The sequence below is a fragment of the Nerophis ophidion genome, linkage group LG07, assembly GCF_033978795.1.
Source record: "Nerophis ophidion isolate RoL-2023_Sa linkage group LG07, RoL_Noph_v1.0, whole genome shotgun sequence".
Classification (NCBI taxonomy): Eukaryota; Metazoa; Chordata; class Actinopteri; order Syngnathiformes; family Syngnathidae; genus Nerophis; species Nerophis ophidion.
The window spans coordinates 43,239,912-43,259,623 of record NC_084617.1 but is presented as its reverse complement, the minus strand read 5'-3'; the positions used below and the strand labels follow the sequence as shown (position 1 = coordinate 43,259,623).

General features: G+C 44.9%; 1 protein-coding gene, 1 long non-coding RNA gene and 1 other non-coding gene across 5 annotated transcripts in view; all 3 read right to left on the bottom strand.

Moving 5' to 3' along the window:
* Positions 1-804: 804 nt before the first annotated feature.
* On the bottom strand, positions 805-1,154 carry LOC133555696 (uncharacterized). The gene is made up of 3 exons (XR_009807377.1): positions 1,076-1,154; positions 932-989; positions 805-861 (listed from the first exon to the last, which is right to left on the bottom strand). It is a non-coding gene; the product is annotated as an uncharacterized LOC133555696 (long non-coding RNA).
* trnai-aau (transfer RNA isoleucine (anticodon AAU)) lies at positions 1,105-1,178 on the bottom strand. The gene has a single exon. It is a non-coding gene; the product is annotated as a tRNA-Ile (tRNA).
* A 551-nt stretch (positions 1,179-1,729) lies between these two features.
* Positions 1,730-19,712, bottom strand: part of skic3 (SKI3 subunit of superkiller complex) — a 48,869-nt gene continuing 30,886 nt past the window's right edge. For 2 of the 3 annotated variants that reach the window (XM_061906230.1, XM_061906231.1), the window contains exons 28-41: positions 16,391-16,468; positions 16,194-16,318; positions 15,987-16,110; positions 15,593-15,817; positions 15,420-15,492; positions 14,721-14,774; positions 14,394-14,505; positions 14,087-14,215; positions 13,033-13,154; positions 12,753-12,917; positions 9,245-9,397; positions 8,997-9,130; positions 3,925-4,054; positions 1,730-3,830 (exon numbers count right to left, since the gene is read on the bottom strand). In XM_061906230.1, coding sequence (XP_061762214.1) covers positions 3,753-3,830; positions 3,925-4,054; positions 8,997-9,130; positions 9,245-9,397; positions 12,753-12,917; positions 13,033-13,154; positions 14,087-14,215; positions 14,394-14,505; positions 14,721-14,774; positions 15,420-15,492; positions 15,593-15,817; positions 15,987-16,110; positions 16,194-16,318; positions 16,391-16,468 — 1,702 coding nt within the window. In that variant the 3' untranslated portion in view covers positions 1,730-3,752. Of the gene's footprint in view, positions 3,831-3,924; positions 4,055-8,996; positions 9,131-9,244; positions 9,398-11,077; positions 11,210-12,752; positions 12,918-13,032; positions 13,155-14,086; positions 14,216-14,393; positions 14,506-14,720; positions 14,775-15,419; positions 15,493-15,592; positions 15,818-15,986; positions 16,111-16,193; positions 16,319-16,390; positions 16,469-19,712 lie in introns of those variants that run through there. The other variant, XR_009807505.1, reaches the window with a different exon arrangement.

Here is a 19,712-nt window from a genome sequence, read left to right as displayed (position 1 = left end):
TTCCGGCTTCCTCCCACTTCCAAAGACATGCACCTGGGGATAGGTTGATTGGCAACACTAAATTGGCCCTAGTGTGTGAATGTGAGTGTGAATGTTGTCTGTCTATCTGTGTTGGCCCTGCAATGAGGTGGCGACTTGTCCAGGGTGTACCCTGCCTTCCGCCCGATTGTAGCTGAGATAGGCGCCAGCGCCCCCCGCGACCCCGAAAGGGAATAAGCTGTAGAAAATGGATGGATGGATGGATAGATTTCTAATTGCAATCTACCAGTTGTTATTTCACTAATGTTAAAATAGATCATGCAAATTGAATTGTGTCCTAACTAATATTTTTCGTCTTATATTCTGTGTCATTGCATTACCCTAACTAGTGGGGAAGTGGCAGAAGTAAAACTTCAACCCCAGAATATGACTTATATCAGACACTTTTGGCCCCCTGTGTAATGTTTACGGCTGAAACCTTTATTGTGAAAGTATCCTTACTGCTGTAACAGGATGTTGCGCATCACAAACCGGAAGTGGAGGCGGGAATTGCCGATGTTCGACTAAGAGGAAAAATAAACAAAGCTCCCGGGCTAAACTGAGAATTAAGAATTTTCTATGTCCAGTTTTTATCCAGATTGGTCTATTATACTTTTCGTGTATAGCTAATCACAACACCCTGTTGAGATCATAAATATGCTCATAAAAACACACAATGTTAACATAGAAACTGTGACTGCACACTAAAATGTGAGTGGATCAATAAATTTAAAATAACAGTTGAAGAATCTAGTGCAAAAAGGAAGGAAGGGAGGGAGGACTCACCACGGTGTTGTTTTACTTGTTTTCTCTCACTGCAGGATTGTATTGGATCACTGACACCTTGCAAACAAAACACACAAAAACATGATCGTTTGGGAAAGTTGGTGAAAAGTAATAAATAACCACTTACTTTAGTCTTTGCTGAAAATAATCATGTTCCTCATCACGATGCAATTGTCAACAACACCCTAACTCCCTCGAAGAGAAAAAGGGAAATCAGAGTCATAATATTTGAAAAGCAATTAGTGACGTAGAAAAACATGTGCGGTCCTACAATTGGGGTCTTAATGATGAAAAGGAAAGTGGCCCGTACGGGGATCGAACCCGCGACCTTGGCGTTATTAGCACCACGCTCTAACCAACTGAGCTAACCGGCCATGAGGTTCTGTGTAGTTATATGTGTGTAAAGTAAGAAAATGAAACAAGGTCTCTTTCAGGATTTCTCGGTAAAAAGTGACTACGACTCGATCGTGCAATAATGATACAGCCATGATAGCCATTACAAGACAAACATGCTGCACTGCCCCTGATGTTGTTCTTTGTGTGGCGTGTCCCTTTACAGCCAGGGAGTGGCGCTGCTTTACCAGTGGCAGCTTTTTTCCAACCGTGGGTAATATTAATAAACTCTATTGAAAACCATAGTAATAATAATATAAGTAATATTTTGTCATCGCCCATTTGGCAATGCTGTGTTTACAATTCCGGATGCAACTCACGCCAGAGGTCAATCCTTTAAAGCAGTATTGAAGTATTTTCTCTTATACTCACCCTAGAACGGGAGTCAGCAACCCTCGGCTCTTTAGCGCCGCCCTTGTGGCTCCTTGGAGTATTTTTAAAGAAGGGTTGAAAATGGAAAAAAGTGGAACATTTTTGTTTTTGTTTTACAATGTTGTTTGCTTGAGAACAAACATGACACAAACGTTTCCAATTGTTAAAAAGCTCACTGTTTAATATGTTTGTGTGTATGGATTTAATGAACATTGTTTCATTCTTGAACTCACCATAGGGTGGACTGTGATGCAACAGTTTGTTTACATGTAAAATCTTTCATTCCTTCTTTGTCTTATTTTGTCCACAAAACATTTTATGCTGTGCGTGAATGCATGAAGATGCGCTTTGTTGATATTATTGACTTATTGGAGTGCTAATCAGGCCTATTTGGTCAGTGCATGACTGCAAGCTAATTAATGCTAACATGCTGTTTAAGTTAGCTGTATGTACATATTGCATCGTTATGTCTCATTTGTAGGTGTATTTGAGCTCATTCAATATCCCAGTGGTTCTCAAAAGGGGGTACGCGTAACCCTGGGGGTACTTGAAGGTATGCCAAGAGGTAAGTGAGATTTTTTTTTAAATATTCTAAAAATAGCAACAATTCAAAAATCCTTTATATATTTATTGAATAATATTTCAACAAAATATAAATGTAAGTTCATAAACTGTGAAAAGAAATGCAACATTGCAATATTCTGTGTTGACAGCTAGATTTTTTTGTGGACATGTTCCATAAATATTGATGTTGAAGATTTATTTTTTTGTGAAGAAATGTTTTGAATGAAGTTCATGAATCCAGATGGATCTCTATTACAATCCTCAAAGAGGGCACTTTAAGTTAATGATTACTTCTATGTGTAGAAATCTTTATTTATAATTGAATCACTTGTTTGTTTTTCAACAAGTTTTTATTTTTTTTAATATTTTGTTTTCCAAATAGTTCACAAAAGACCACTATAAATGAGCAATATTTTGCACTGTTATACAATTTAATAAATCCGAAACTGATGACATAGTGCTTTATTTCACTTCTTTATCTCTTTTTTTCAACCAAAATGCTTTGCTCTGATTAGGGGGTACTTGAATTAAAAAAATGTTCACAGGGGGTACATCACTGAAAAAAGGTTGATAACCACTGCAATATCCTTTACTTTTATCGTCTATGTATATAATTTAGTTTTGTATGTCTCATGACACGGTATCTGTATGAAATATTGGCTGCATTTCAGATAGTTGTTTGTGTGCCATGTTGTTCCAGACCACAGCAAACATTACCTAGCTTGCCAAAGATTGTAATAAATCTATAAAAAAAAAAGACAGCCTGCAGTTTCCTCTAACTTGGACACACACACCTACACATTTGGCCATTAATAGACAGTCATTTCCAAGAGGTATCTCAGACTCTGAGTAGCCTCTGATTTACAATGTTGTAAAATAAATATTACATTTCAACATTTCTGTCGACAAAGATTTGCTTCAGCCTGTGACACAGTCATTTTGATAGTAGGCTAGTATAGATAATATAGACACTTACGTCATGTGTTGCCTTCATTATAACATTTATATACGGCTTTTAATTGTTTGCGGCTCCAGACAGATTTGTTTTTGTATTTTTGGTCCAATAGGGCTCTTTCAACGTTTTAGGTTGCCGACCCCTGCCCTGGAAGGAAGAAAATATCCCCCCCTCCACCGGGACTATGAATAGTATAATTTTTTCTATAAAATTGTTATAAGTAAACCTGTACATAACATTGTATTATTAACATTAAAGAAAACCACACACTAGTCCTTTGTCTCCCGCCGTGGCAACCCACTAAATAATTTGTATAAAAACATTTTTGGGCCCACAGACTCCTCTTTAGGCATTCCTGATACAAAGCATCCTGACATGTAATAACTCAATTTACATTTGATTTGACAAACTATTACTGATTGTTTTGCGCCACTTTTCAGGCTCAATACACAATGATTCCATTTTTCAAGGGACGATAGGCAACCCCAGGTGAAATGTAAAAATGTAAAAAAATCTACGTTTATCAAAAATGTATGTGTGAATGTGAACACACAGGATATTTAATAAAAACTCAATTGAATATTGAATTAATTGATTTAAGACTGTCATGCCATGCCAAATGAAGCTTTAACAAATGTTTAAAAAAAATGCACTGTGGCAACATTCAGGATGAAGAAACAAGCTGCGAATGCAAGTCCAGCAGTCGTTGGTCCCCGTTCTTTTTGGCGTGCTCCAAAAGAACCTGCAGAAAAGATTTTTTTTTCAGCACATTAGGTAGAAAGTGTTTGTACACTTGGATGTGCAGAGTGAAGATAAAACTTAGCATTGTGCTTTACATGAATGAATTCCTGGTCGTTTTTGCAATGCAGGTGTCTAAGCAGGTACCAGCTGGCCACCTGCACCACAGTCACCGGGACTTCTTGACATGGGCCATACACCAGCTTCTCGAATAGTCGCCTTGTTTCTCTGTAAAGGACAGACGGAAGAAGAAAACCTAACTTACAGTGTAATTGGCAGCATAGCAATGGTACCATGCAGCATTTGTGTCTATTATGTAATGAAGGGCAGCCCAGAGTAGAAAGAGAGAATAAGAAAAGGGCCCGATGGGAATTGTGGGAGTAAGTTGTTTCCTCTTAGGAAGGCGTTTGATGGTTGGAGTTCAGTTGTGGTCAAGGAAAACGTGTACAGCCTATTAGCTTCTGGATCTCTACAGGGTCTCACCAAAGACGGCTTATTCAGCCGTGAGGGAAAACCAATTTTTTTATCTTGGGATCTTATAAAGAGCAAGATGACAATGCATGTTGTCGAGGAAACTATTATGGAAAATGACAGGATTTGGCACTGACGCTCAATGTTCAGGCTCAAGTCCTTCGGATCATTTGAAAGAGTCATCAAAAAATGATGTAAGCCCCCAAAAGGTTGGAAAAAAATAATCTATTAAAGAAAAACTGCACTTTAAAAAAATGTTGCCCGTCATCTTCAAATGTGAGACAAGAACACGTCTTTCCCTTTTCTCTGCGTTCTAAATAGTGAAAAACTGTGCGAGGTAATGAGGATACGATCTATTATGACCATAAAACCTTTTCAAAAACATTTTTGTGTACATGCTGTAAGTATGCATCCAATGTAGTAACAGGCATGTAGTAATTACAGTATTTTGGTCAATTTAATCATTAGCGTAACGTCTTTCCTGGGCACAATGACTTTACAGAACGGAACGATCACTACTTCCGTCAACAACAACAAAGAGCACTATTTGAAGTTGCTGCCACTAATGGCAGAATTCATCAGAGCCATAAAGCGTTATCAAGTGGCACTATTGCTGAATGGTTCACATAAAAATATAATGCATTGAATTACAATGTCAGCTTCAACTGGGTTGCTTGTGTCTTTAAGCACTTGTGCTCTCCTTGAGCTACTATATACACTTCACATTTTGAACGACGTTGTTGGACCTTAAGATGCGTTCCATTTGTTGAGAGCCATATAGTATCAAGTTGGTAGCGTGTGGATTTTCAGAAGATGACCAACGTCGTGACTTGGTGCCACAATCTTCTACTATATTTATGATACATGGTTTATAAACTAGCTTTAACTGAAAGGCAATACAACAGCAGCAGAAGCAGCTAAATATATTTTTTTGTCTTTATTTCATGGTGGGTTGCAACCACTCCTCTCTGAGCTGCTACCTTAACGTGGTAGAGGAGTTTGCGTGTCCCAATGATCCTAGGAGCTATGTTGTCTGGGGGCTTTCATGCCCCCTGGTAGGGTCTCCCAAGACAAACAGGTCCTAGGTGAGTGATCAGACAAAGAGCAGCTCAAAGACTTCTATGGAATTACAACAAAATGAACCCAGATTTCCCTCGCCCGGACGTGGGTCACCGGGGCCCCGCTCTGGAGCCAGGCCCGGAATTGGGGCACGATGGCGAGCGCCTGGTGGTCGGGCCTGTCCCCATGGGGACCGGCCGGGCACAGCCCGAAGAGGCAACGTGGGTCATCCCTCCAATGGGCTCACCACTCATAGGAGGGGCCATAGAGGTCGGGTGCATTGTGAGCTGGGCGGCAGCCGAAGGCAGGGCACTTGGCGGTCCGATCCTCGGCTACAGAAGCTAGCTCTTGGGACGTGGAACGTCACCTCACTGGGGGGGAAGGAGCCTGAGCTAGTGCGCGAGGTAGAGAAGTTCCGGCTGGATATAGTCGGACTCACCTCGACGCACAGCAAGGGCTCTGGAACCAGTTCTCTCGAGAGGGACTGGACCCTCTTCCACTCTGGCGTTGCCGGCAGTGAGAGGCGACGGATTGGGGTGGCAATTCTCGTTGCCCCCCGGCTCAAAGCCTGCACGTTTGAGTTCAACCCAGTGGACGAGAGGGTAGCTTCCCTTCGCCTTCGGGTGGGGGGACGGGTCCTGACTGTTGTTTGTGCTTACGCACCAAACAGCAGTTCAGAATACCCACCCTTTTTGGGTACACTCGAGGGAGTACTGGAAAGTGCTCCTCCGGGTGATTCCCTTGTCCTACTGGGAGACTTCAACGCTCATGTTGGCAACGACAGTGAAACCTGGAGAGGCGTGATTGGGAAGAATGGTCGCCCGGATCTAAACCCGAGTGGTGTTTTGTTAATGGACTTTTGTGCTCGTCACGGATTGTCCATAACAAACACCATGTTCAAACATAAGGGTGTCCATATGTGCACTTGGCACCAGGACACCCTAGGCCGCAGTTCCATGATCGACTTTGTAGTTGTGTCATCGGATTTGCGGCCTTATGTTTTGGACACTCGGGTGAAGAGAGGGGCGGAGCTTTCTACCGATCACCACCTGGTGGTGAGTTGGCTGCAATGGTGGGGGAGGATGCCGGACAGACCTGGCAGGCCCAAGCGCATTGTGAGGGTCTGCTGGGAACGTCTGGCAGAGTCTCCTGTCAGAGAGAGTTTCAATTCACACCTCCGGGAGAACTTTGAACATGTCACGAGGGAGGTGCGGGACATTGAGTCCGAGTGGACCATGTTCCGAACCTCTATTGTCGAGGCGGCTGATTGGAGCTGTGGCCGCAAGGTTGTTGGTGCCTGTCGTGGCGGTAATCCCAGAACCCGTTGGTGGACACCAGCAGTGAGGGATGCCGTCAAGCTGAAGAAGGAGTCCTATCGGGTTCTTTTGGCTCATAGGACACCGGAGGCAGTGGACGGGTACCGACGGGCCAAGCGGTGTGCAGCTTTAGCGGTCGCGGAGGCAAAAACTCGGACATGGGAAGAGTTCGGGGAAGCCATGGAAAACGACTTCCGGACGGCTTCGAAGCGATTCTGGACCACCATACGGCGCCTCAGGAAGGGGAAGCAGTGCACTATCAACACCGTGTATGGTGCGGATGGTGATCTGCTGACTTCGACTGCGGATGTTGTGGATCGGTGGAGGGAATACTTCGAAGACCTCCTCAATCCCACCAACACGTCTTTCTTTGAGGAAGCGGTGCCTGGGGAATCTGTAGTGGACTCTCCTATTTCTCGGGCTGAGGTCGCTGAGGTAGTTAAAAAGCTCCTCGGCGGCAAGGCCCCAGGGGTGGATGAGATCCGCCCGGAGTTCCTCAAGGCTCTGGATGCTGTGGGGCTGTCTTGGTTGACAAGACTCTGCAGCATCGCGTGGACATCGGGGGCGGTACCTCTGGATTGGCAGACCGGGGTGGTGGTCCCTCTCTTTAAGAAGGGGGACCGGAGGGTGTGTTCCAACTATCGTGGGATCACACTCCTCAGCCTTCCCGGTAAGGTTTATTCAGGTGTACTGGAGAGGAGGCTTCGCCGGATAGTCGAACCTCGGATTCAGGAGGAACAGTGTGGTTTTCGTCCTGGTCGTGGAACTGTGGACCAGCTCTATACTCTCGGCAGGGTTCTTGAGGGTGCATGGGAGTTTGCCCAACCAGTCTACATGTGCTTTGTGGACTTGGAGAAGGCATTCGACCGTGTCCCTCGGGAAGTCCTGTGGGGAGTGCTCAGAGAGTATGGGGTATCAGAATGTCTTATTGTGGCAGTCCGCTCCCTGTATGATCAGTGTCAGAGCTTGGTCCGCATTGCTGGCAGTAAGTCGGACACGTTTCCAGTGAGGGTTGGACTCCGCCAAGGCTGTCCTTTGTCACCGATTCTGTTCATAACTTTTATGGACAGAATTTCTAGGCGTAGCCAAGGCGTTGAGGGGTTCCGGTTTGGTGGCCACGGGATTAGGTCTCTGCTTTTTGCAGATGATGTAGTCCTGATGGCTTCATCTGGCCGGGATCTTCAGCTCTCACTGGATCAGTTCGCAGCAGAGTGTAAAGCGACCGGAATGAGAATCAGCACCTCCAAGTCCGAGTCCATGGTTCTTGCCCGGAAAAGGGTGGAGTGCCATCTCCAGGTTGGGGAGGAGACCCTGCCCCAAGTGGAGGAGTTCAAGTACCTAGGAGTCTTGTTCACGAGTGGGGGAAGAGTGGATCGTGAGATCGACAGGCGGATCGGTGCGGCGTCTTCAGTAATGCGGACGTTGTATCGATCCGTTGTGGTGAAGAAGGAGCTGAGCCGGAAGGCAAAGCTCTCAATTTACCGGTCGATCTACGTTCCCATCCTCACCTATGGTCATGAGCTTTGGGTCATGACCGAAAGGATAAGATCACGGGTACAAGCGGCCAAAATGAGTTTCTTCCGCCGGGTGGCGGGGCTCTCCCTTAGAGATAGGGTGAGAAGCTCTGCCATCCGGGAGGAGCTCAACGTAAAGCCGCTGCTCCTCCACATCGAGAGGAGCCAGATGAAGTGGTTCGGGCATCTGGTCAGGATGCCACCCGAACGCCTCCCTAGGGATGTGTTTAGGGCACGTCCAGCTGGTAGGAAGCTACGGGGAAGACCCAGGACACGTTGGGAAGACTATGTCTCCCGGCTGGCCTGGGAACGCCTCGGGATCCCCCGGGAAGAGCTAGACGAAGTGGCTGGAGATAGGGAAGTCTGGGCTTCCCTGCTTAGGCTGCTGCCCCCGCGACCCGACCTCGGATAAGCGGAAGATGATGGATGGATGGATGGATGGGTTGCAACCAATGTTATTAGCAGCTCAAGGTAGCTAGTAGCTGGCTACTGGCTTGTGGTCAGTGTGAGCAAAGTGATGCCAGAAAAGTAGTTCCTCTGCATTAGCTCTTACAGTACAATACCAATACCAGGTCAAGGCATGTAACAAAACGTTGCTTCCGTTTTTAAAGGGCTTTATAGGTGGAATAGATGAATTACCATTACCTGCATTATTAGCCGCCTCATACTAGCAGACTTTTACCATTTAGAACACACAGAGAGGAAATGTAAAGGTTTTATGGAGGAAATAGTTTGAACCTGAAATAAATCGTTCATATTTCACTGGAACATTGATTAAATATCCATGATAGAATAATGGAGAGCCCCTACCTTGCATTTTTTTGGGTAATGTACTGGAGCAGGGCCTGAAAGAGCAATGCCACAGGGAGCGACGAGCCCAGCTTCAGGGCCTCTGTAGTGGCTTGTCCGACGAGCTCAATCCGGTCGTTTCCTGGGACTCCTGCCTGTGAAGTTTGGAAAACAAACATCCACAGAGGCGAGGACGAATGAGGGCGAGTCACGGCAGGGATGGCCGATTGGCTGTAGATGGTTTTAGAAGTGCTCATGACCAGACTCACCATGCAGGGCCGTAGGGCCACCAGGGCGAGTCGCAGCAGACTGGCTACTTGGCTGCTGTGCAGGCCGAGCTGCGAGGCGATCTGCAAGCTGCGTTTGAGCGCCATGACTGCCTGGACCAGCAGACCCTGGCTGCAGTACACGGCAGACAACCACTGGGAGATTGTAAAGAAATGGTGAAGAGGACACAGGAGTTTATATTAGGGGTGTTCCGATACGATATTGACAACAGACATCGGTCTGATGCCATCAACAACAAAAAAAAAAAACAATGTTACAGTTTTAAAACAACAGTTGTCAGTATAAACAAGCAATAGTTGCATATTACTTACAGAAACAAAGTCACCGAGGTAGAAGCAGATTAGTTAGTGTGTACTAACATGTCATGAATTATTCTCGGTGTCGCCAAAAAACTAATTACTACAACCCTTCAAATATAAAGAAAACAAAAGTTATAAGGTGAATTTTTTTCCATATCTGCTATTGTTCAGTTCAGTTCAGTTTCAGTTTATTTGGAACATGCATACGATATACAATGTAATGCATCACTTATTTCCTGTAGTTTCATTACAGCAAGTCCGAAAAGGTGGACGAAAAAGCTGAGCTTATTTAATCATACCCCTTTTCAAACCATAGCAATTTTATCCAATGTCCTTGTTCTCTGTAACAGAACAGTGAATAAATAAATATCATAGTAATAACCTGATTCTCCCCAGGTCCTTGTCGTTCGCTGAGCTCCACACATTGATCTGAGAGTTCTCAATAGGAGATGTATTTCAGAAGGTGGGGCCTTGTAAAAAAAATCATTGTATGTGATTGGATAAACCACTTGCCCGTTATCTTGAATGACGTGCTACATGCTGATGAAAGAGACACTGGGTAATCCAAACCCGGTCGGAAGAAGAGCCAAAACATCCTTGCCACCAATAAATGCCTTCAAAACCATTCTCTCTTCATCTTTTAAATAATTAATATTCGATCAATAGCGCAAAACATTTGCTTGAGCAGAATCAATGTCAGCACACGATTCCTCGCTCCTTGCCGCCATTGTTGATTGAATCAAACAGTCCCTTTGGCTCTACGTCACATCTATGAAATGCCGCCCGGCGATCCTGATTGGTTCATTATTTTTTGCTATCTGGAAGGAGTTTGCAATGACCTCGAGCCCAGATTCTTGTGTGGAGCTCAACGACCTACAAGGGTCTGGCGAGAGACAGGTTACCATAGTAAGTAAACAAATATCAAATACATAAATAATCTTTATCTCGAAAATTAAAAAAAGTTCAAGATGATCAACATAATTGTTGTTTTGTGTACTGTGTGAGCAATTGTAGTTTGAACAGTCTCTTCAACTGAATCAAATTGGTGCTTTGTTTGATTTCTTTGGTTAATCCGTTCTCTGAGTAATTTTTTTAACTCTATCAAGCTTTTTCTAACATTTTACACTACAAAATGGTGAGAGTATGTACAGTGGAACCTTGACTTACAAACCCCTCTATTTACAAACTTTTCTGTTACAAACTTTTAGATTGCACCAAATATGCTTCTGTGTGCTAACCACCCTCCCTTTCCACCCGTCTGCTCTTTTCTCTCCTCGTATGAGCGTCCCCTTTGCCAATGTTAATGTACTAAAAGTGAATTCTACTTGTCAAAATGTTTATTATTGTAGCAATACGGTTGTTAAAGTTAAGGATTTTTGTGATTTCTGGTCATTTAATTTGTGAGGGCACCCAAGGGATTTCTGTGTGTGCACGCGTGTGTGTTGACAGAGCAGCGCGTACACACAGTTTAGATTGTCATTGTTGTATTGGCTTGTTAATTAAGGGACAGTCTACCTAAATGCAGCTGAGATAGGCTCCAGCATCCCCTGCGACCCCGAAAGGGACAAGTGGTAGAAAATGCATGGATGGATGGATGATTCATCACCTCCTTGTTATGTTTGTTGGATATACAGTACTGTATAGCACCTGAAAATAAAAATGGTAAATGGTTGTACTTGTATAGCGCTTTTTCTACCTCTTTTTTTTTAAGGAGCCCAAAGCGCTTTGACAGTATTTCCACATTCACCCATTCACACACACATTCGCACACAGATGGCGGGAGCTGCCATGCAAGGCGCTAACCAGGACCCATCAGGAGCAAGGGTGAAGTGTCTTGCCCAAGGACATAACTGACGTGACTAGGATGGTAGAAGGTGGGGATTGAACCAGTAACCCTCAAATTGCTGGCACGCCCACTCTCCCAACTTCGCCACGCCGTTTCCCACTTAATAGTGTGTTCAAAGTAGGGCTGGGCGATATATATCGATATATACGATATATCTGATATATCGCGGGTTTGTCTGTGTGATATAGAAAATTACTGTATCGTAATATTCGAGTATACGTTGTCACGCAGTTGCTTTTAGCTGCGGGCATTACACTGCATGCTGTTCTTACTCTTTCCTGTCTTTCCTTCTCACAGAAAAGCAGGCGCACATTCTTATATACGTCACACACTGTCTCGTGATACGTCACAGTGTCCGCCCTCGCAGAGCAAAGACGTAGCAGACTGGGGTACGAGTGGGAATAAGAGAGAAAGAAGGTGCGGATCTGGTAACAAATGAAGGAAGACTTAATTCCCAATAAAAACAGCTGGGTTTCATCGTCTGGCGACGGTTCGGCTTCAAGTGGGAATGTGTCGAACAGACAACTGTAATTTGTCAAGAGCAGTGCTAAAGCATTGCTATAAAAAGTAGCATTACTGCTAATATGTAGCATCTTTTGAAAAGTCACTCGCTAGAGAATGAAGAGAATTTCATAACCTTAGTAACATACCACATAGTGAAGGACGAACACTATTTGATTTCCTATTATGCAGCTCATTTTTATTTGACACTTAAAATATCGCGATATTAAAAAAAGGCAATATCGCCCAGCCCTAGTTCAAAGTATAAAAACCTTCATTAAAATATGGACTTTTGTCAAGGCTGAAACCCATTATTCATATTTAAATTGTTTCTAATTAAAAAAATAGCTTCGCTATACAAACATTTGGATTTACAAACCCTGTTTAAAAAACAATTACAGTAAGTTGGCAAATCAGGGTTCCACTGTACTATGAATTGTGCTGATATCGTACTGGCCAATACTTAAAGCTCTAATGTCGGTATCATATCAGAAGTGTTTAAATTGTATCGGGACACCCTTAGTTTATAACAGTAATACGTTTGGTTCTAATAACTGAAAAGTACACCATTGCATATTTACAAGATTTATTTCTTGCAGTACCTTTAAACTGTAGTATCTTTTTGTCATTAATTAAAGAGAAATAAGCAGCAATGATATTTTGATATTGTCACATTAGTCCTTAATATAGTAAATTTTACATTTAGTTAGTATCAGTTAAGTCTGCAGTCGTAATACTCCAACATACCACCAGAAAACACAATACAAGTAGAGCAAAAATTAAGTGTGCGAACAAAGACATGATTCAAAACAGCCTAATGGTGACAGTGAGAGATCATCTTACGTGCAATGCCCCAATATTGGAGGGGTTTAGCATCAAAGCATTACTGAGCTGCTCCAGCATGGACTCTGAGAGGAGAGTACCGCTGCGAGTCTCAAGGAGACGCTGACAATGCACTTGTCTGAGTGACAACATGATTGCGGGATGCTCTGGGGACACATTCAGCACCTGGAATTGAGCAAAGGACAACCGATAATGACGGACAGAACAAACACCAATGCATAATCCTGTTTACATTGTTTAGCTTGGAATGTACCCTGTTTTAAACTGAAAAAAATATTACCTGTGAGCACAGTGCTTCTGCTTGATCTAGCTGTCCGCTTAGCAAGAGGCCACTCACTGCCTGTTGGAGTACCCATTCTTCTAGACCCTGGGCTAAGGGCCGCTCTGTCTTAACGCTACGCACTGAAATACAGAAAAGTGTTAGTAGTGTAAACTGAAATTAGGGATCGTACCGAATTCAGTACTTTTTATTACCAGATCTCGATTCACGTAAATTCAAATGGTTCCATATTTTGATACTTTTGTTGCACGTGACGTCACATCAAGGGTTTAGACTAAACATTGGCTCAAGGAAACAATCATTTCGGCAGCACTCAGCCAAGCTCCCTCTAAATAATGTTGCCATTTTTAACACCAACAAAGGAATTATACTTAGAAGAAAATGCTCAAACAATAAGTAAGGCTCCATTATTCCAAAATGTGCGACCTTGATGCTAATTTACATTGGATTTACCACAGACAGGCTACAATTAGCATTAGCGATTTTACATGGCGATTCCAACAGCTTCAAATTTGGTAATAAAAACTACAACTAAGATAAATGTTAAAAGCACAATACGAACAGTATAAACAATTTGTAGGGCACAACATAACATATTGATCTTTCTGGAAAAAGTTACTTCCATAAATAGCCTATACAGTACTGCCATCTAATATCTTGGATACTGCATTGCAAATAAGACTCAAATGTAATCAAAAAACAAGATATAACAACTGGACAGCACAGTTACCATAATCAGATCATTGTAAAATGTTTATTATAAAATTAAACGTTATCATAAAGCAATCAACATGTATTAACACACAAAAATACCAAAATTGATACCATTGAGTTCCAGTATAAATTCCCAGATACCAAGAAACAGTTCAAATGTGACTGGTTTAAATGTAACTTAGATATTGGGTTTTCACTATGTAAAGTGCTTTGAGTCACTAGAGAAAAGCGCTATATAAATATAATTCACTTCATTTCACTTCACAAATTGAGTACAGCTGCAGTACAATCTTTAACTAGCAAATGCATATACAATATGGCTAAAAATAAACACGCATACCTTTCTCAGAAACCACTGACATTAGGGTTTGCTCTAGACCCTGCCTACAAGCAGCTGAGCCACGGAGAAAGGAGGAAGTGTTTTCTGTGTGACAGGCAGCCATTAATCCTGCCCATGCAGATGGATCATCTGTAAGCAGAGAAATTTTAAGACTTGAACAAAATCATTAAATGCAATGTAAAGGCCTCCATTAAATGAAAGAATGCTTCTGAAAAGTCCCATAAACAGCATGGCACTATGCAACATATCGGCTCCGCTAAGACTGTTGTGTGTATCTATGCAAGTTGCAATGTGCTAGTAAATATACCAGGACAGAGCAGCACAGCTCGCTGCATGGTCTTCAGCGCATTCCTCTGAGCATCCTCTCCAGAGTGTCTCCCATTGGCCAGCTGGTTTACTCCACTGTACAGCAGCGCCCTCTGTCAGCAAATAAATTTAAAAAGAAAACATGTCTCATTGCGAACACATCAGAAACTACTGTACACTGCTCTGAAAAAAAAAGTGTTCTTGTATTGTGGGAACTAATCCCCTCATAGTATAGCTTTGCCACATAATTTATGCAATGTGATAAACCACTACAAAAACGAAAGCTGCCTACTATAATTATTTAGGCGTTATGTTTTCATTTTTTTACCTTTCCCTGGGTCATACTGGAGAGACAGGCAACATGTCCGGCCATTGCTCCTCCCTGGACGACAGCGTGCAAAAGCATGACATTACATTTCAGCAAAGTTGGACAATGTATGTACAGTATAGAGATCAACCAATTATCGACAGGGCGACGTAAAATATTTCTCTGCCAAGAATTTCAAACTTTGTGTAAATATCTTGACAAATACGAGATTTATTAAATAACGGAAATTCCAGACTATAAGCAGCTATGCTTTTCCTACACTTTGAACCTTGCGGCTTATAAGACTGAGCGGCTAATTTATAAATGTTTCTTCGCTGGCGGCCATGATAAAAAATTATTAAAAAAAACTAGCAAAAACACTGAGAGAGTGTTTTATTGTTTGTGGTGTGGCGCCATCTTTTGGACGAGTTCGCTTACAGCAGGTGCTGCAGTGTCCTTCCATTTTTAGAAGTGCTTTTCTTTTTCAACCAGAGTGCAGTTAAGTCTTCCAGCCGTCCATCGCGTTCTACTATTATGGATTCTTCATTGATCACTCCAAGCAACATTTGCAAGTTTGACAGTATAACTAAAACTAGTTATACGTACTAAACTAATAATCTAATAATCGGTATCGGCCCTGAAAAAATATTTTGGTGGGTCTCTAGTACAGTATTGGTAATCAATGTTCATAGGAGTGTGCTGTGTTTGCAAGAAGCTTACATTAGCTTTCCTGGGGTAGTATTGTGGTACCAATCTGGACAGCAATGACCACAAAGATGGGTTACCAGGATAGCTAAAAACAGCAAACAGAAAAAGGGCAGTTATTTATGTGTATTCAGAGATAATGCATGCCCCTTGTTAAGTTATCTGTAGAAATGTACTTGTTTCCCCACCTGTGTACAGCTCTGGAGGCCTCTCTTTGCACAGCACTGTAGTTGCCCTGCAGGGCCAGTAAGGTACAGGTGAGAAGACATCTCTGCTCTACAACAGTTGCACAGGAAGAACCTTGTTTGAGTAGTTCTGTGCGTGCAGCCGCGGCTAGCGTGACATCATTGTGGGCCAATCCAAGGGCACATAAACACAGCAGGGACTCTGGAACTGGTTCCTTCAACATGGAGCTGCGAAGACAGATATTTATTTTGCTCATCAGCATGCATATGAGCAAAATACAGGTGATATCATATAATTATGTAGAACTGGAGTTGGAGACAATTGTATACTCTCTGCATGCTTTAAACATTCATATTGGTGCCTTTCCTTGCTTTCGACTTGGGTGATTGGACCCACCATTTAAATAGCAGGGTCTTGGCAGAATCCAGATTACCCTGCTGGTGCTGCAGCAGTGATAGAGCTGTCAAGATGTATGCTGTCTCCTTTTCACTGGAAGCCAACGCCAGCGCCCGCTCATAGGCTACAGAGCACATGTATAGAACTCTTTGCAGTCACTCTGGCATGTCACGTACACTCTCACAGGGCTTCAGGGCTGTTAATCACCTCTACTGCTCTCTGAGATGTGTCCAGCCTTGCAGTATGCCAAAGCCAACCCTGCCAGATCACTGAGCTCCTCCAGTGGGGTGGAGTTATAGACATGGAAGGCTTCCTCACACCGGCCACAAGCGCTGGAAGGACCAATATAAACTTGTCAGTCATCTTACGACAGCGGGAACTATCTGTAAATACTTTTTACTCACCATAAAGCACGTGCGTAGTTGCTTAGAGCAAAACATAGCTGCTCTGTGAGGGATGTGGACCGAAGCAACTCAACAGCTCTGAGGAGAGACGATATCAATCAAACAAACACACACAAAAAAGACAAATAAATGGGCTATTAGCTCAAAGGAAATGTTATGTTTTGATTGTTGGTTGCATAGTTAGGTTTTATAGTAAGGGTTATTACACCATAACTATATATTTAATTCCCAAAAAACATTATCGCCGTGTAGTGCATGAATCATGCAAAGGCCCATAAAATGTTGGTGTAGATTGAGGAACGTAAGTGTTGTTATTGTCCCCGTGCATTGGACTTAAGTGAGCCACTGGATCTAGTCGATGGAGCCATGAGAAAAAAGGCTAAATGTGCACGGAATTTATGCTTCACCACCAACATTATCTACATGTAACTTAAAGTGTATTAGGGTTAAGTGCAATAATACCCGTATTTTTACTAATGATACTAACGATGTTGGATCTGAGCCGAGGATGTCGTTTTGGCTTGTGCAGCCCTTTGAGACATTTGTGATTAAGGGATGAATAAATAAACTTTGAATGATTGACACCACTCCTCTCTGAGCTGCAACCTTATCGTGGTAGAGGAGTTTGCGTGTCCCAATGATCCTAGGAGCTATGTTGTCCGGGGGCATAAAGCCCCCTGGTAGGGTCTCCCAAGGCAAACAGGTTCTAGGTGAGGGATCAGACAAAGAGCAGCTCGAAGACCTTTATGAAGAAGAATCATCATGGACCCAAATTTCCCTCGCCCGGACGCGGGTCACCGGGGCCCCCCTCTGGAGCCAGGCCCGGAGGTGGGGCACGATGGCGAGCGCCTGGTGGCCGGGCCTGTTCCCATGGGGCCCGGCCGGGCACAGCCCGAAGAGGCAACGTGGGTCACCCCTCCAATGGGCTCACCACCCATAGCAGGGGCCATAGAGGTCGGGTGCATTGTGAGCTGGGCGACAGCCGAAGGCAGGGCACTTGGCGGTCCGATCCTCGGCTACAGAAGCTAGCTCTTGGGACGTGGAACGTCACGTCACTGGGGGGGAAAGAGCCTGAGCTAGTGCGCGAAGTCGAGAAATTCCGGCTGGATATAGTCGGACTCACTTCGACGCACAGCAAGGGCTCTGGAACCACTTCTCTCGAGAGGGATTGGACCCTCTTCCACTCTGGCGTTGCCGGCAGTGAGAGGCGACGGGCTAGGGTGGCAATTCTTGTTTCCCCCCGGCTCAAAGCCTGTACGTTGGAGTTCAACCCGGTGGACGAAAGGGTAGCCTCCCTCCGCCTTCGGGTGGGGGGACGGGTCCTGACTGTTGTTTGTGCTTATGCACCAAACAGCAGTTCAGAGTACCCACCCTTTTTGGGAACGCTCGAGGGAGTACTGGAAAGTGCTCCCCCGGGTGATTCCCTTGTCCTACTGGGAGACTTCAACGCTCACGTTGGCAACGACAGTGAAACCTGGAGAGGCGTGATTGGGAAGAATGGCCGCCCGGATCTGAACCCGAGTGGTGTTTTGTTATTGGACTTTTGTGCTCGTCACAGTTTGTCCATAACAAACACCATGTTCAAACATAAGGGTGTCCATATGTGCACTTGGCACCAGGACACCCTAGGCCGCAGTTCCATGATCGACTTTGTAGTTGTGTCATCGGATTTGCGGCCTCATGTTATGGACACTCGGGTGAAGAGAGGGGCAGAGCTTTCTACCGATCACCACCTGGTGGTGAGTTGGCTGCGATGGTGGGGGAGGATGCCGGACAGACCTGGGAGGCCCAAACGCATTGTGAGGGTCTGCTGGGAACGTCTGGTAGAGTCTCCTGTCAGACAAAGTTTCAATTCCCACCTCCGGAAGAACTTTGAACATGTCACGAGGGAGGTGCTGGACATTGAGTCCGAGTGGACCATGTTCCGCACCTCTATTGTCGAGGCGGCAGATCGGAGCTGTGGCCGCAAGGTAGTTGGTGCCTGTCGGGGCGGCAATCCTAAAACCCCTTGGTGGACACCAGCGGTGAGGGATGCCGTCAAGCTGAAGAAGGAGTCCTATCGGGTCCTTTTGGCTCATAGGACTCAGTGGACAGGTACCGACAGGCCAAGCGGTGTGCAGCTTCAGCGGTCGCGGAGGCAAAAACTCGGACATGGGAAGAGTTCGGGGAAGCCATGGAAAACGACTTCCGGACGGCTTCGAAGCGATTCTGGACCACCGTCCGCCGCCTCAGGAAGGGGAAGCAGTGCACTATCAACACCGTGTATGGTGCGGATGGTGTTCTGCTGACCTCGACTGCGGATGTTGTGGATAGGTGGAAGGAATACTTCGAAGACCTCCTCAATCCCACCAACACGTCTTCCTATGAGGAAGCAGTGCCTGGGGAATCTGTGGGGGACTCTCCTATTTCTGGGGCTGAGGTCGCTGAGGTAGTTAAAAAGCTCCTCAGTGGCAAGGCCCCAGGGGTGGACGAGATCCGCCCGGAGTTCCTTAGGGCTCTGGATGCTGTGGGGCTGTCTTGGTTGACAAGACTTTGCAGCATCGCGTGGACATCGGGGGCGGTACCTCTGGATTGGCAGACCGGGGTGGTGGTTCCTCTCTTTAAGAAGGGGGACCGGAGGGTGTGTTCCAACTATCGTGGGATCACACTCCTCAGCCTTCCCGGTAAGGTTTATTCAGGTGTACTGGAGAGGAGGCTACGTCGGATAGTCGAACCTCGGATTCAGGAGGAACAGTGTGGTTTTCGTCCTGGTCGTGGAACTGTGGACCAGCTCTATACTCTCGGCAGGGTTCTTGAGGGTGCATGGGAGTTTGCCCAACCAGTCTACATGTGCTTTGTGGACTTGGAGAAGGCATTCGACCGTGTCCCTCGGGAAGTCCTGTGGGGAGTGCTCAGAGAGTATGGGATATCGGACTGTCTTATTGTGGCGGTCCGTTCCCTGTACGATCAGTGCCAGAGCTTGGTCCGCATTGCCGGCAGTAAGTCGAACACATTTCCAGTGAGGGTTGGACTCCGCCAAGGCTGTCCTTTGTCACCGATTCTGTTCATAACTTTTATGGACAGAATTTCTAGGCGCAGTCAAGGCGTTGAGGGGTTCCGGTTTGGTAACCGCAGGATTAGGTCTCTGCTTTTTGCAGATGATGTGGTCCTGATGGCTTCATCTGACCGGGATCTTCAGCTCTCGCTGGATCGGTTTGCAGCCGAGTGTGAAGCGACCGGAATGAGAATCAGCACCTCCAAGTCCGAGTCCATGGTTCTCACCCGGAAAAGGGTGGAGTGCCATCTCCGGGTTGGGGAGGAGACCCTGCCCCAAGTGGAGGAG